At 29.7% G+C, this 18,153-nt stretch overlaps 1 protein-coding gene across 1 annotated transcript; it reads left to right on the top strand.

The window, feature by feature from the left end:
• Positions 1-5,442: 5,442 nt before the first annotated feature.
• Positions 5,443-9,677, top strand: LOC113854354 (indole-3-acetate O-methyltransferase 1-like). Its single transcript, XM_027485304.1, has 4 exons — positions 5,443-5,547; positions 6,240-6,656; positions 8,009-8,284; positions 9,321-9,677. Exons 1-4 carry the CDS (start codon positions 5,446-5,448, stop codon positions 9,675-9,677), a joined length of 1,152 nt encoding a protein of 383 aa, XP_027341105.1. The 5' UTR covers positions 5,443-5,445.
• The last annotated feature ends 8,476 nt before the right edge of the window (positions 9,678-18,153 follow it).

Below are 18,153 nucleotides of genomic sequence, written 5' to 3'. Positions count from 1 at the left end.
AAATAAACAAATGTAACTTTGATAGGGAGAAAAACTGTAAAAGTTGCTCTTAAGTTGATATGTATATTTGACAAACTTTAGGGAAAAAGCAAATGATACTTCCAGATCATCCAAAAAAGTCACACTTCCATAGCTTTAGGCTTTCTTTGGTATTATATATATTTTCAAGGAAAAGGAAAATGAAAGAATGTTTATGTTTATAAAAAATGATGAAAGAAAGGAAGGAATATTTTAAAAGTTATCATTCATTTGTTTAGTATTATACCAATGCAAAGAAAGGGATATCCTCATTTCTTTATTTTTGGTTTTATCAAATAAATTTTTTTTATTTTTGAATATTTTATCTTTTTATGTTATTGGTCATTAAGAATTAGAAATACTTATTAAAAACATTTATCATATAAAAAAATATTAATATTCTATCCCTTTCTTTTTAATCTTTCTATTTAAAATAATAATACACATATTTTAAAATATAATTAATATCTTTAATCATATCAAAAAATTATTGTTATCCCTTGATTCTGGGGTGATGGCTTAATTATTTTAAAATATTAAAAATTAGATACAGATGAAGGCATAATTAAAACACTAACAATTAATTTTATCTTTTTTTAAATAGATATATAAATAAAAATATTTTTTCTCCAAAGAATAGATATATAAAAAATCTAAAAGAATGTTTCAGAAATCGAAAATGTTTAATAAAATATAATAGTAGATGTTCTTGGGATAACTATCCTTTTAAAATTTGAATTAGTTTGTGTCTCTTGTTGTATGAATGTGAGTAGTTTTATTCTTTTTCATTATTATAGATTTGTTAAGTGCTAACGTGTCAATTGGATTGTGATCACGAGTCTCAAATCATTCGTTGAAACACATTAAATTTTAATTCTAGTTCAATATATGTGTCTCCTAGTTCTTAAAAGTGAACACTTTTAGATTTTGGTTGAACTAAAGACAAGTACCTTAAATATATTTGATCTACTTGATTCTAGCTTATGTATCGATATCGTAGGTATTTTATTTTACCATTTGGTCAGTCTTTTGAAAATCTTGACTTGTTTAATAATCTTTCTTGGTGTGTCTTTATTTCTTTTTTGGGGTCCATTATCGAGTCGTTGAAACAGTTTAATAATTAATGTTCTTATCTTTTAATAAATTAATAGACTTGAACCTTTATATAAATGGGTCTAATTTTTTTTAAAAGATAAAAGTTTATAAAATTTTAAGATATGTATTACACAAAATATTTAATAAGTAAATAATAGTAATAACATTATTATTATTATTATTATTATTATTATTATCATCATTAATATATTATTCATATTCACTTTAATATATAGACTCACTTATTAGGTTTGATGACAATATTATTATTATACCTAAAATCTAGCCCTTTCAGTTAAACATATTTTAAGAAAAAATCTTAGATTTAATTAAATTATTTAATAAATAAACTTGGGTCAAGTCATGTACAATATAAGTTAGGCTAAACGAATTTAATCATGATTTATTTTCATCCCTAACTCTTGCCACATTTTCGCCCTCACAATCATTGTCTTTCTTCTAAAAATTTTATAAATATTTTCATGAACCTCATGTAAAAGTGCAACATGTGATGGCTACTGAACAAATATTTTCCTTTCCTTCCTTATAAAATGGCATACCAAATAGCTTTTGGATCCATAATTAGTTGTCTTATGTATTATTATTATATATTATTGTTATAAGTATTACTATTGTTAAAACCAAATATTATTATTATATATTCATTCAAATAAAAGCCTTATAGTATTTACATTCTAACTAATAAAAATAAATCAATATATTAAAATAAAAAAATAAACATCTCTTTCATTCAACATTAAAACATGTATAAGTTGTAGTTTTGTTCCTAATTTATAGTGTATTGATGACCATACATCTTTTACAATGAAGAGTGATATCCAAGTAGTTTTAATATTTCATTATTCTGTATGATCAAAGTTTAATTTATGGCCAATTAGAAGATTAAAAAAAAATAAAGAAGAAAACCTGAAGTTTAAAATTTCAAACTTTTCACAACAACTGGAAAACTAAACAATTAAACTCTGTAGAAAATGAACAGTGTTGTCGCATATATGACAAGTCCATTATAAAAGACTCAACAAAGAAAACTAAAATACTTCAAAAGGGAGAGAAAAGTTGGCGAATTAGACCAAGTGATTCCTTTATAATACGTATCATTACTCAATAATTTCGACTACATATTAAACTAAAGCTCTCTACCATCAGATTTTTTATGTGTAGCCTCGTTAATTAATTATACTTGTATCATGATGCATTGAGCTAATTTTCTTTTATATAGGATGAAAAGGCTAGCTATATGTATAACATAGTAGTATAATATGAAGATCAATGTATAGCACTTATGATTTTGTACTTGTTTTTGCGGATTATATTATGAATTAATTAATATCACATGCTGAGATCAAAGTATAAATGGGAATCAATGCTATATATATGAGCACAAAGTACACTAGTATATATTTTTGGCATTCTCAAAGCTTGCTACAGTATATTTTTCCAACAGGTTGATTACGTGCACAGAAAAACTGCAGTTCTAGATGACAAAATGTATTTAATGATTTTTGGGACATGTTTGAACTTTGAATCATGAGAATCTCTTCGTAATTAATCTTAGAGCTGATATGATACAATATCAATTAATCAAGTGTGCATGTTTTGATTAGTTTACTTTTTAAAAATAATTGATTTTTTAATATATATATATATATATATTGTTTAATTGCTTTTACAAACACTTCTAAAGTTAATGTTTGGAGTTTCTGCTGGAGAAATTGAAATAATGAAAAATAACAGAAGAAGAAATTTTGAACCAGTCCCTATTTTTGGAAATAATATATAACGTTTAACTAGCTTAGAATTTTGCTTATTAAAAAGATATTTTTAAAAAATACGAAAAGCAAATTCTGAGTTTTGAAGGTGATGAAAAGTAGACTAAGGAATTGTTACTCTTAATGATGATGAATTATCTTCAGTATGTATTGATTTAGATTACAGTAATTTGGATCCAGCACATTACTTATTATATATATAAACAAGATGATTTATTTTGGACCCACATATGAATTATTACCTTTGAATAAAATTTAAGACCTTTATAAAATCTTTTTACTTTACTGCCTCTATAATTCACACAAACTATGAAGTAGAATATGATTACAAAGGTGTTACACAATTTTTTTTTCCACATATATTACTACAGATATTGATTTGGAAATGTTTTATTAATTAGTTCATTATTCTAACAGAAATTTGATTTTTTTAGCATTTTTTTTCAGTTCAACATATGTGGATAAATGAGAAATTCTAATGTGCAACTAATAGCATTTGCCATGAATATATGAACATTTGTTATTTAAAGAAAATGAATACATAAATAACTTGTTATTATACATCCCAATTAAATGCATCATGTTAAAGAGGAATAAAGTTAAGAAGCAATAATGAATGGTTTATTTTCATTTTCATTACTAGTCTTTTGCTAACCAATCATTTAAAACAGTAGTTAACAAAAATGAAAAAGTTAAGGTATAGTCAAAACTTGATTAGTGTGAATAATGTCTTAATTTCTATCACAAACACGTTGTTTATTGATTTTACAATTTATCCCTCTCTCTCACACACACATGTATAATTTTAATAAATTCAAAAAAATTAATGATTATATATATATATTTTTTATTTATCTTTAAAATGAATAATTTATTTTAGTTGAGTCAAATTTCCTCTTACTCATGTATCCACATTAAGAAAGGGGAAATTAAAGAAGAGAACTAATGAGTTAAGTTTCACTTTAATTTGTCAACCTCTGTAACTTAAAAAATTCAACATATTCCTAAACCAACTTGCTTAGAAATAATAATAAAAACTAGGTTTACAAATTAGTAAATTAGGCAAGGAATTAGTAATCGTTATTAGAACTCAAGTCTACAAACATAGGTGTAATAATGATGTCGAATATTTGAAGCTCCACTATATAGGTCATCTATCCTTCTTCCATTAAAGTAGCTTCATCCATTGACTTCATTGTTTTTCTCCTTTGTTTTATTGGCCTTGGCGTGTGTGAGTTAGATTCAAGTGAAGAAATATTGATACAGTAGTAATGTCCAAACACCAGAATACCACTAATATCTTTTTTAATATAAATACTATTTTGGTATTGGATAAGATTTCATGGTAACATGATCACCATAATGAGTCCAAACCAATATGAAATTTTAATTAATAATTGAAGTATTAAAAAAATACTTCTTTTAAAAAAAAGTGTGACATAATTGATAATAAAACATTCTTATCACAGCTGAACATAAGTGTCGTTAAGTCTAGTGATATAATTTCTTATTGGTATCCAAGATTGATCTTAATTAGGTCCTTTTGCCTAAACTTTAGCCATTCCTCTTCTCTCATACCATTTTTCTCAGACGTTCTTTTTTGTTTAGCAAAATCAAATGGCTCCTTTACAAGAACCGAAAAAGATGCCTCCTTCAAAGTTAAATAAAATATAAAAGATATCTTCAGTGACGTCCTTTCTGTTGATTAATTAATCAATAAATTATACAACATTTCTATTCATAATAATGTCATGCAATAAAATCGATATATTAATGCCCAAATACATGCAATCTGTAAGACAAGGATTTTTTGTCCCATTAATGAATATTGTTTCTGATAGGTTAGAAAATTGTATTCATTAAATTAATCCAATTTGGTGGAAACTGAAGAAAGTTAACCGTGACTGATTGAATAAAAATTCAATTTACAATTTAATATAAGATTGATTGAAATTATGATGCTGATATTTATATAGTTTGGGTTATAAAACAAGTCAAACCATGGGTTGAGAAAAGGGTCCAAATTAAAGAGTGGTGCAACATATTTGCAAGGTTATTTATTCATTTTATTTGCAGTGTAAGGAAGGGGAAAACAGGGTAATTCAATCTTGTATAGCCATTTTCAGTGAGTTTCTTGGTGCCTCTAAAAATAAAAATCCGGCGCAAATTTGGGCCTTCCTTGTTGCATGTGAGGCCCATAATCTATGCTTTGAATTATTCCTGTGTTTTCTTTTATTATACTTGGTTTCTTCTTTAAATAATGCATAATAATTGCTGCTTTTGCTACTAACTACTTACTTCCCCTTTGTATCTAGCTAGAAGCAAGGAGGCTATAGAATATAGAAGCAGACATAATTGATAACAGTCCTTCTCTCCTTTGTCTATATATATTAACTCTCTTGTCTCTCATTTTAGATATCATAGGTAGAAACCTATAGAAAACTCCACCACCATATAATAGATATATATATGCACACGCATTTGCACTCTCTTTCTTCATTTGGTTTCTAGTTCATTTCCTTTCACCAAGGCTATTGCTTCCATGGGAGACAATGTTGTAGTGTCCAATATGGAGCTTGAAAGATTGCTTAGCATGAAAGGAGGCAAAGGAGAGAGCAGCTATGCCAACAATTCCCAAGCACAGGTACCCTCTTTTCTTTCTATATCCTTCTAACTCCTCAATAATTCATCATGGTCTTCCTCCTCCATTCTCTCTCTCTCTCTCTCTCTCTCTCTCTACACAAACAATATGATGCCTCCAAAGTCAGCATCTAGCCAACAAAGTATGGAATATGACAAATACTTTTTCTTTCATATATATATATATATATATGTGTGTGTACACATGTATATGTATATATATTTACAGAATGAAAATGACTATTTTTCAACATATGTTAAACTAAATACACACTATGGGTGTATTTAAGTAAACATCTAGCCAAGCATTTTTTAATAAATTTTTGAGTTTAACTAGTGAAAATATTTTGATTAAAATATTTTAACAATTACTTTTAAATTAATTATTACTATAATCAATTATTCATGCTAATATGATAATTTATGATAATCTATGATTGAATAATAGTGTAACAAAATAGTGTATTTAAATTAAATTTAAATTTTATTGCATAATTAAAACTTATGTGAATGATCAGACTTACTGAAACAACTGAAAAAAATATATTTTAATAAATTATATTAAAAAATTAAAATAGGCTAAAATAACATATAATAGTCATAATGAAATTAACCCTCTCATAAAATCTCTCAAAAATATTCTAAATATACTAAAATAACAAATGATGATTTATGATATATAATATATGTATGCAGGCCATACATGCCAGGTCCATGCTTCACCTTCTCAAAGAATCACTAGATGGAGTTCAACTTCAAGCCCCTAATATCCCATTTGTGGTTGTGGATTTGGGGTGTTCATGTGGTAGCAATACCATTAACGTGGTGGATGTGATCATCAAGCACATCATCAAACGCTATGAGGCCTTAGGATTAGACCCTCCTGAATTTTCAGCTTTCTTCTCAGACCTTCCTAGCAATGATTTCAACACCCTCTTCCAGCTCCTTCCTCCACTAGCCAACTATGGTGTTAGCATGGAAGAGTGCCTCGCCGCCAACAACCACCGCTCCTACTTCGCCGCCGGCGTCCCCGGCTCTTTCTACCGGAGGCTTTTTCCAGCGAGGTCCATTGATGTTTTCCACTCAGCCTTTTCTTTGCATTGGTTATCTCAGGTAATTGAGAATTATATTGATTTTACACATATTTTGTATATATATATTTATATTATATCACTCATTTTATTCTATAATTTTCTCTTTTATTTATTTCTATTTTTCTTAATTATAGAAAAAGGTTATATGAATAAAATTTGTCATTAATTGATATCTATACCTCTTTATTTTTGTCTTTTTCTTCTATTGATGTTCTTATATTTGAAAATAATCATTATTGATGGAAAAGTAATTATCTCAAACTCCTGTTTTGTTTTTGTTATGTTTGTTTTAAAAGAAAAAGGCAACATCAAATTATTCTCATTTTTAATCCTAATATCTTTCATGAAATGGATCATTTTGTTTTTGAACCTTTTATTCCACCTGAACCAGTGAAATTACACATATTAAGTAGATTTCAAATCATGCTATTACTTTTCTTTCTTTTATAAAGCTTTTGATTAGAATTCCAACTTTAAGGTACCATAAATTTCTTGAAAACTTTTGGTGAATAACGATTACGTTAGTTTGTTAAACAACTTTTAACCATTTTCACTCTTTTATATGACTTTCAATGTCTCATTCACACCCCCACCACCCTCAAAGAATCTATGTAGTCTCTATGTAGTAATTTCTACGGCAAAATAAGAAGAAAAACAAATTTGCCACTTCCCGAGGATAACATTAAAAACCCTTACATGTGTAATGCATTAATTTGAAGGTAAAGTCATATATTATGGTCAAAAGTTGAAGCAACAAAATTATTGTCTCTAGAGTTGAAATAAAAAATAACCTTGTTTCAGGGACATGGTGACGTATTTGGACTATTTTTGAATGCATGGATAGTAATCACATAATCTTATTCAACTCCATGCATTTTGATTTTTAAATAATTATTAGTATCTGGGGCCTATTGGGTTTGATTAATTACCAAAAGCGACACTTGCTTTTCTGTTGAACTGCACTACGTGTTTATTTATTTTATTGTCAGAAAATCAATTCTTATATTTTTTTTTAAGGTCTAAATATGTTTAGTTTCTTAAAAAGATACTAAAATTTTATTCTGGTCTTTATAATTAATTTGTTTTAGCTTCTATTTTTTTTAAAATTATTGATTTTGATCTCTCTCAGTACTAATGACATATGACAACATTTAAGTTAACCACATCATATTTTTTTAAAAAAATGTAGACACTAAAGCAAAGAGATATACAGAGAGAAGATTTAAAATTTATTATATTTTGAACGACAGAAAAATATTTAAGCTTTTTTTTACGACAGCACACGTTTTAACAAAAAATCTATGTTTGAAATTAATTTTACTAAAGTTTAAAATAATGATCCTAAATTTATAATTTTGGTTTGGGACCCAGGTACCAGAATCTGTGATGGACAAGAGATCAAGTGCACACAACAAGGGAAGGGTGTTCATCCATGGTGCTGGTGAGATCACAGCAAATGCTTACAAGAAACAATTCCAAACAGACTTGGCAGGGTTTCTGAGGTCAAGGTCTGTGGAATTGAAGAGAGGGGGGTCCATGTTTTTGGTTTGCTTAGGCAGAACTTCAGTGGACCCCACAGACCAAGGTGGGGCTGGTCTCCTCTTTGGGACCCACTTTCAGGATGCTTGGGATGATCTTGTCCAAGAGGTAATTATCATATTCACTAACATTTTTATGCGTGCTTCTGTGTCAAACAGTGCAACATCACAACCTCGTAGTGCATACATTTGTCATTGCTATGCCAAAAAGGACTTTTAGATACATGAGGAATATAGAAAACATAAATAATCAATTCTTGTAGGTGTCACCATAACTTATTATTATTATTGTATTTTTTAGATACACGTTAAGAAACCGTATTCATTATTATTATGATCAAATTCACTTGTTGTCATCATTGAAACAAATTAATCTCAGCCGTTTGTTGGCCACCCCAATTTGTTCAAGCCATCCATACAATCATCATCATGTCGGCAGAAATAATAATTAGCTTCTGGCTAGCACAATATTACCCAACAATTAGGTTTTGGATGTTTAGAACACAAAATCATCATCATAACCTAAAGCAAGACAACAAGTCTCTGATCCATTTTTACCTAATGATTTGTAGACTAGGGGACCCAAAAGTACTGTCTTTTTAAACAGAACCAAATTCATCTACATTATGTTCTACCAAGAGATGTTAGTTATCCAATACTGTAATTAATAGAGTACATGAAATAATGATACCATCATAATAGGACTCAATATTATGTGAGAATGGCCTTCAAGCATAAAACGGTGGTTTTCTAATTGATCACTTCTGTTGAGTAAACCGTTTTCATTAAAAGTAAAAACTAATGTAATTACTAACTAGTACCATTACCATTAGACCATTAGAGTGCTTATTAATAATTTAAAACAGAAAATATTAAATGAACATGATTTTTTTAAAGTTGTTTTCAACATATTAAACGTTATACTTTTCATGAAACACTATTCATTCTTTTAGTTAATTCTTTAACAAGTGCAACACTTACCGAACTTAATCTAGTTTGAGGTCATTAGTTCTCTGTTTCTAACTTGGGTTTAGAATGGTCATTTGTATCTTTTAAGCTTTTTCAACCAATTAAAGCATCTAGTATCACCTTTCATGCATTGATATGTATAAGGTACATGGATTAAATCACATGCTTAATAACAGGGATTAATTAGCAGTGAGAAAAGAGACAATTTTAACATTCCAGTTTATGCACCAAGCCTGCAAGACTTCAAGGAGGTGGTTGAAGCAGATGGTTCATTTGCCATAAACAAGCTTGAGGTTTTCAAAGGGGGAAGCCCTCTTGTGGTGAACCAGCCAGATGATGCTAGTGAAGTAGGAAGGGCTCTTGCCAACAGCTGTAGGAGTGTGTCTGGTGTCCTTGTTGATGCTCACATTGGTGACAAGCTTAGTGAGGAGCTGTTTAAGAGAGTGGAGCATAGAGCCACAAGCCATGGCAAAGAGTTATTAGAGCAACTACAGTTCTTTCACATAGTTGCATCTCTTTCTTTTGCTCTATGAGAAGAGACAAAGAAGAAGGGCCCTTTGACAATAACAAGAGGACAAAGAAAGAGGCTTATCTTATCTAGTTATGTTATCCCTCCCTTTCTTTTTGTGTGTTGTTTTCTTCTTTTACACTTTTTACTTCATAGAAAGAGTCAAAACACACATGAGAGACAGAAAAGAGAGTTTGGCACTTGCAACTTCTATTTTCTCCCTCTTATGAGTGTTTTTTGTGTGTTCTTGCTGACAGTAGCCCCTTTCTACCATCATGTGCTTCCTGACTTGTGTCCCCTTGGATCCAAACTATGAAAGCTTTCTCAATAGCTTGTCATAGTGTAGCATGTACATGTCCATATTTTGTGAAAGTTGCATGAATGGAACGGTGTGCCTTCTGTACCTAACAAGCTGGAGTGTTGAATATTCCTCTTCCTTTCTTTCTTGTTCTTATCATTTAACACTGTTTATCATATTGGAGGTATATCAAATAATAATGTAACAAGTGAGAGCAGTTAATCATAATTATGAATGAAAGATTGAATGGTCATTAGTCAAAATTAGCTCCTCTTATACTCTCATGTAAATGCTATGAAGTATATCAGATGAGATAATTTTTACCATATAACCAAACCAAAATGAAGTTAATATTCGAGTTAAATAAAATAATTTTGACCTTTAACATTAACTCCTCTCACTAGATATGCTTTACATATACACACACATCCAAATTGATCATAAATGGCTAAATGTTGGTTAGTTAAGTGTTGTTATAATTGAAATGTGGAAGCGTGGTTCACTTTTCAAAGGCTTTGATGTATTCCTTGTGTCCACATCTCTTAGGTAGCTGACTTTACCATCCAGATTATATTGAAGCATGTGAACCATGTTTTGCTAAAAACACTACTATGTTGAGATCAATAACTAAACCAAATATAGGCATTTAATTGGTGGAGAAAACAAATGATAACCTCAGTAGAATGTTCAAGGCCCCACAACTTTCCTAATGCAATATTAAAAATAAAAATAAAAATAAAAAATTCTTACAATTTATGCTTGAATTATCTAATCTTAAGCGTAAGGAGGAGTGTTAAAATCTTACATCAATACAGAAAATAGAACTTATAAAAGTTTAAAATAATCGTCGCCTTACTAGGTAAATTTTGGAGAGTATGAAAAATATCACGAAAGAAACAACAAAATATGAAAAAGAAAACAAAGTGTTAGCTGAGTCTTCAGTCCGTGCAAGCATCTGTCAGTGAAAGTCCCTTTAGAAAATTCCCACACTGAAGAATGACTATCATGTCCATAAAATGAGAGACAGGTAAAGATATCAATCCAAATGTGCCACACTCCACCCAAAGGGAACAACTTCAAGGCACTTTGTACCCTTTCTACTCTCTAAACCTCCAAGTTAAGTAGGTAGAAGTTGAAACTTAGTTTGGATCCTAAATAACTTTGACATTTTATATGCTACTACTAAATTCACAATTTTTATTGAATCAGAAGAAAGAAACTACTTTACTTCTAATCACTCTTCAAAATCCACCACTGGTGTGTATACAAAATTATAATAATCATATCTGAATCTTCTTGTCAATAAATTAAACCCCTTTTCTTATTATTTTACATCAATTATCAATCTTTTCAACTTTCAAAGGTTTTCCAAAGAGGAACTTAGTCCCCAGAGATATAATTTTAAGGAAATAAAGGAGACTTGGTAGCGAAAGGTAAACACTGAATCGTTACACACTTGAAATTTGATTTATTGACTTAGTTTGATCAACACATATACAAGAGCGTTTACAAATACTCAAGTGATTATAGACTCATCTAATACATATTGAACTTCACTTACAATATCATATTAAGCACACATACAAGAGATGCTTTGTAGTTATAACCTCTTGAGACTACAAGTTTTTATTTTATGTTTTCAACTTAATAATCATTCACCAATCACTCTCCTTAGATAAAATGTATTCCCTAGGGTCAGAAGAACAGTTACTTTCTAGAGCTACTGAGGCATGATCACTGTCAAAGCAATGCTTAAAGGTCAATCTTAATAATATTAACCCTGGTAATTGCTGTCCTTTTCCACGCTCGTTGATTTTATAAACCACTACTCCAATATGTAAATGAGGGCATTGTGGTACTTTTATGTTTATATGGGCCACTATAAGATATCTTAGTATTATATAAAGAATAAAAACAAAATCCAAATCGTAATTGCCTATCTATACACAAGGACAAGTTTTCAGGCTTTTAAGAATTTTATTTGTCGGTGAGAACGACACTTCACTGTTGATTATTAGTACAATTAACGTTATTGGACTGCTATTCCATTTGGTTGCATCTATGTATCAATTCAATAGAAGGTAAAATGGTAAGGCCAAAATCAGTTAGTACATATGGTCCTACATTATAAAATTTTCATAAATAAAATTGTTCATGAATATCCTATTTCCCAACAGCATCCTAAACTAGGACAAATAATGAGCATAAAATGTCATGAATCATCCAAAAATACGTTAATTAACAGAAACATTCACTTTAGTTGTTAATATCATGCATAGTGAAGTACAACATCAATTTATTAATTGCAAGCCCTAATGAAACTCAATTCAAACCTTTTAAAGTCATGAAAGCAACTGCTAAATCTGAAAATTAGTTCAATAACTGAAATCTAACTCTTATTCAGGCAAATATATAGGCATAGTGCATTATTTAACATAGGCATGGTGAAAATGAGGTGTTACGTGGTGATGGTGTCAGTGGTGTCAGATGCTTTGTACAGATTGAACATAAAGGGTCTGCTCCTAAATATTTCCAAACAAACATATAATGAATGACACATTTTTTGATAATAAGTCTAATAAAGATGACTCTTCGTGGTCCATGTACTGTGGAGATTCCTTAGCTTTTCAGATTGATACTATAAAGCCCTTTGTCTCCCTTTCTTTTCATGGGCTTTTGTAGCTATGTCTGTGGGCTTTATCTAGATTGAAGAGCCACGATTCACTTGTGGTCCGCTGGATCAATGAAAATATTAGAGATCAAATGCTCTTAGCATATGAAATTCACGTTACTAAAAGCTTTGAGCAGCTAGACGAGCAGTTGTCTAGAGATTGTGCAATATAATCTGAGAAACATTAATCACTGGACAAAATCATTAAATCTTAGCATTAACTTCAAATTTTTTTCATTGTTTGCAATTTGCACTACTTTCTATTTTATTTTGTTTTACTTTTGTTTCTCTTACGTTTTCCTTTGCATGTTTATCATTTTCATTTTAGAGGAGAATGGGATACAAGGATTGAACGGAAGTATTTAATAATGCAATAATGTTATTAACACGTTTTCTTTACACCATTTTTACACTATTTTTTTTATCTTTATTTTCTTAATAAGAATAATCTTATTAATGAGTGAATTAAATATATTTGTTATGAAATCAAATAATAAGGAAAACTAATGAAAAGTACAACATAATAAACGATGAGAGCTTAAAAATCTTTAATGTTTTTATTTTAATACTTTTTATGTGTTAAACCTTATTATGGGTACCCATAATATTTCCCATAATAAATAGGAAATTTTTCCATCAAGTAAGTTCGGATGTGGGTACTACATCACCCTACTTAACACATTTATATAATATCTTTATTATATTCTTAACTAAAAATTAAAATTTATTAAATAATTTTTTGTGTTAAAAAATTAGTCTTAATGCTTTATAATTAGGAATTGAATTTTCTTTGAATAATTTCTTCATTTAAGTTACATATTTTTACTTTTAATCGATACTCTTTTATTAGTTTTTTTATCAATGATATTTATGTTGTATTAATTTGTCATGTAAGCACATAATTGGAATCATACTCAAGTTAACTAAAATGCCAATAATATATCAAGATATGGGTATGTAGGTACTACTTAACAAGTAAGAGTATGAGTATAGAAAATGCTACTAATTTAGATTTGAGTACAGATATATTTTTATAACATGGTTACGAAGACAGATACAATAGTCTCGTATCCAAATCGTATCTATTATCATCCCTATGAATATGAATTGAAAATATTTGCATATAATAAAATTCTTAAGAAAGTTATGGGTGGGAAAGACCAAAAACAGAGGTGACAGGGATGTAGCAGATCACTTGTCTCAAACAAAAGGGTGGGCTAAATCGATTCAAAAACAAAAAGGCTTTTTCTTAGAAGTGCTGAATGATCCGCATGCAACTAAACTACATATCCTGGACCATAAAAGGGAGTGATTATGATACATTATGGTTTCCACTGGAAGCTGCAGCAGCTTTGTTGGAGCAAAGGTCCCTTTTTCTGTCAAAGGAAAATAAATCATGTGGAAGCAGATCACAAATCTAATTGTAAGGATTCTGCTTGTTTTGGACAGATTCAATAAAATGAGTTAGCACCTGAGATTGCATTATCGGTATCAGAATTTTGGAGGATAGTTAATTCTTGCCCTCTCTTTAAAGAGCCAAACATGCTACCACGGTCTAATTGTCCTAACCCACCCACAACACTAGTTCTTGCATTGCCCAACACCATCATGAAAAGTACAAATGTGAACATAGCAGAATTATAATTTCCCCCTTCAAGCTACAATAATATCAGCACTAAAATCAAGAAAGATGCGAAGGAAATCAATTTATTGTGTCAGAATAAACCTAACACCCTAGACTCCTTGTAAACCAATAAGGAATTAGGACAGTAGTGTTACAATGTGGATGTTCACTGTTCAGTATTGAAAAATGTGACTCTCCCTTACAAATTGTAATTGTAAAAATAAACCAAAACGGGATAAGTTTGGTTATATTATACTAGACTTGTCTTTTGAAAGAAACTTCTTGGAACTATAATTTTTACTTAGTTAACTAAGCAATTTGACTGCTATAAGATTCAATTTCTCAAGTGTGAATAAGTGAATTTTTAGTGAGATTTAACCATAAAATGCTAAAGCTACTAAGGTTGACTTTCCACATCAGTGGAAAGGGTCATTTACAGAAGGAGAGTGAAACTGCTTGTTATGGAATTCAAAAAAAAGGGGGAGGAGTATCAAAATGGAACAGAGCTTGTTTCAAATAGACATTGCTGAGATTCATCATATAGACATACTCGTATGAATATCAATATCTTGCACAGATGTCTTGAGGAAAAATAGATCTCTTTAACATCAAGATAGATAAGATATTAGCCCATTCTTCAATGTAAATATCAAAATTCCATTCAAATCATGCTTTACTGAATTTGTTCATACATTTATACATGTTGAATTAATAACTGTTTACAAAAAAAAAAAAATATGGAAGTAAGAGGTTGAAACTCCTTGAAAACATCACTAAGTTTAGATAAAAATCTTATTGACCAAATGATGGATCATGGATTAGTATGCAACTCAAGTGATTTCCTCAAGGAGTCTACACCATTTGACCCCTCAACAACTACAAGTGCCTCAACAGAAATTCTTGCAACCTTGTGTGCCTCTGCTATTTTTTCCTGGTGGTGGCTGGTTCAAATAAGTATAACTGACTAGATTAGTTTATGAGACATTTTCATTTCTGCAGAGGGAATTTTGTTTGGTAATTGACGAATGGTTTGTAGTTGGAGGATCTATATGAAGAAGCATCATACCCTTGACAGAATGATAATCGTGAGAATAAGGATCTTATGATCTGGCAGGTGGATCTGGATGGTAATCTTGGGAAGGTAACCTTCAGGTGGAGAAATATTTGAAGTATTCTGATTATTTCTAACCTCTATCATGAAACTGAAAAGATTATGGAATGTTTATTGATTGCTGGTTCTAGTTAGTATCATGGAGTTCTGGAGAATGCTTGGCAATGGCTATATGTTGGTAGTCGACAGGGTCATTATAATTATGCCATGAATAAAACTTTGGTCCTGGATTGATAATTGTAGTTTGAGTAGTGCCAAGATCCTGCAATAATTAATAAACACACTTTCAGGTTACCTGTTTACAATTATTTATCAATTTGTAAGTTTTGCATACTAAATGAAAATGCTTTGAAGACTTTGGTTGAATGTTTGAAAGTACTTTCCATCTATTGTCTGATTTTAACCTTCTTCGATGAACCTCAGTCAGTCAATCACAACACTGAAGAAGTCTATACAAAGAAGAGCATAATGATGATGCATAGTACTCACAGATTTAAGATCCTTGTGGAATTTCTCATTCTGCAACCAATCTAACAAAACTCTCAACATTTTGATTAGTGAATCAAACAAATTTTTAATTTTTTTACTAATTAATACATTATTTGAAGATATAGTGAAGTTACTTTTCACTGTAATTTTAATTCTTAGAGTTGGGATTGATATTCATCCAACTTCTTCAAGGACAGGTCAGACTCATCAACAGCAAAATGATCACGTCTAATGAGGCTTCAAGTCCTTCATTGTTTGACTGTACACCTGAAGACTCGTTTATCCTTGCATCCATTTGTAGCCACAACTGTTCTAGAATTGATGCTATAAACTACAAGTTGTTCCATTTTAGTGCCTGAAGTCTTTTCAGGATAAAAGGAAACAAAAATTAAGTGAGGAAATTAGTTATGCTAGTTAAGTATTTAAATGCATCATAGAGTTATATTTTCAGTTGTTGGTCGTTGCTAAAGGACATATTTGATTATTTGCTAAAATTGATTGTTTCCAATTTTACAATCATCATTTTAGAAGATACTGTTTGAAGATATGTGATGTTTGTTGCGGGTTTTAACTCTAAAAAGTTTTCAATTAAGGGATAAATGTACAGTCAATTGTAGTAAAATGGAGTGTTTAAGACTTTCCTAGCATCGTTACAGTATTGTTTCCATAAAGATTGTATTGCAAGTATCTTCTACTATTATTCCTTAGATGTTAAGCAAATTCAATGATTGAGAATAATTGAATTAAAATAAAGTTTTGATTTGAAAATAAAACAAAAAGCGAAGAAATTACAAAGTTCATTTGACATGGATAAAGATTGGAGTTTTAGTTTTGTTTGGTGAGCAAATGTACTTGTCAAGAAATAATAAAGGGTTCTAAAATAAGTTCTCAAAAATATTCTTGCAAGGATTGATTTCTGATTATTAAAATTTTTTTAATATAATTATTTAAACTTCAAAGATATGAAATTAATTAAATCAAAAATTTATAAAATTAATTATAAAACTAAAAACAAAGAATATAATACACGTCTTGGTTAAACTTATGAGAGAGGAACCTAGAGCATATGAGTTCTCTCATTCAATCATTTATGTTATTTTTCCGTTTAATTCTAAATTTAATTTCTTTATGATTACCAATCATTCATACAATTACTATTAATACTTATTGGTCATACAATATTAATATTCTTTTCTCTAAACTAACATCTCTAATGGTTATGCAAGATATTAATTCAAGAAGACATAAAGTACCCATGAACTTGTTAATTTAATAACGATTAGAAGAGAAAGATTAGTTTGGTTCACTTAATCCTTTATCTTATTTTATCCTATAAATTCATTAACTAATCGAGGTATGGTTGTCTAATGATATAATTAATTAAGATTATACAACTATACGCAATAGAATAAAAACAAATCACGAATAGAAACCAAATTTAGATTCAAACATTAAAATTCCATAAATTCATAAACAAGTATTCCAATAGCCCTAACTATAGACTTAGCTATTCATGATAAAGAGAAAAATTAAAACAATCATAAACAAAGCCATAGAAAAAAGCAAACTAGAATGAGATGAGTTCCCGGTCTTTAAGTAAAGTCGCTCAAAACTTCAAGTCCTGCCAAGAGTATGCCAAAGATCTCGTGCAAGAGAGAGACTAGATGAAAGGTGTATCGAAGAGAAAAAGACAAGATGTTCAATTCGGTGCCCGATATCTCTTTTTCATATGGTTTGAAAACCCTAAAAGTTCTTTGTAATTGGATATTTCGCATATGTGCACAGTCGTGCAAGGTCATAAACACGACCTTGCATAGGCTCGAAGTACCCTCATGCTTGTTGAAAGGGTCTGGACGTGCTGACTGCTGCAAAGGTCTAATCTTCCATTAATTTGGGCCCAAAACGCACCCAAAATCTATTTATTACCTCTTTATACTAAACTGCACAATTAACATATAAATTATTATAAAATTCAAATAAAATAAAGGTCAAACATGAATATATAGACTGTAAAAGAGGGTCTAAATACAAACTTATCAAATTTTTTCTTATGATTACTTGTATAGTCCTTAATTCAATCTCATTCAATTGTGTTAGAGCAATTATCAACCATCTAATCAGTTATTGCCATTGTCAAATGATCATGCAGTAATGGTAGTCTTCTTATCTATATATCACCCTAATAATCATAGACAACAATAAATAAATAAGAGCATTAAGATACATTAGATTGGTTAGACTGATATTCTTAACTCCTAAATCCAAATTACCTCTTAATTTCATTAACCTATTAATGAAAATCACCTAT

Source organism: Abrus precatorius, unplaced genomic scaffold, assembly GCF_003935025.1.
Source record: "Abrus precatorius isolate BTA unplaced genomic scaffold, Abrus_2018 Scaffold11, whole genome shotgun sequence".
In the NCBI taxonomy this organism is placed as follows: domain Eukaryota; kingdom Viridiplantae; phylum Streptophyta; class Magnoliopsida; order Fabales; family Fabaceae; genus Abrus; species Abrus precatorius.
The sequence above is the reverse complement of the archived record's forward strand: the minus strand, read 5'-3'. Positions and strand labels throughout refer to the sequence as shown.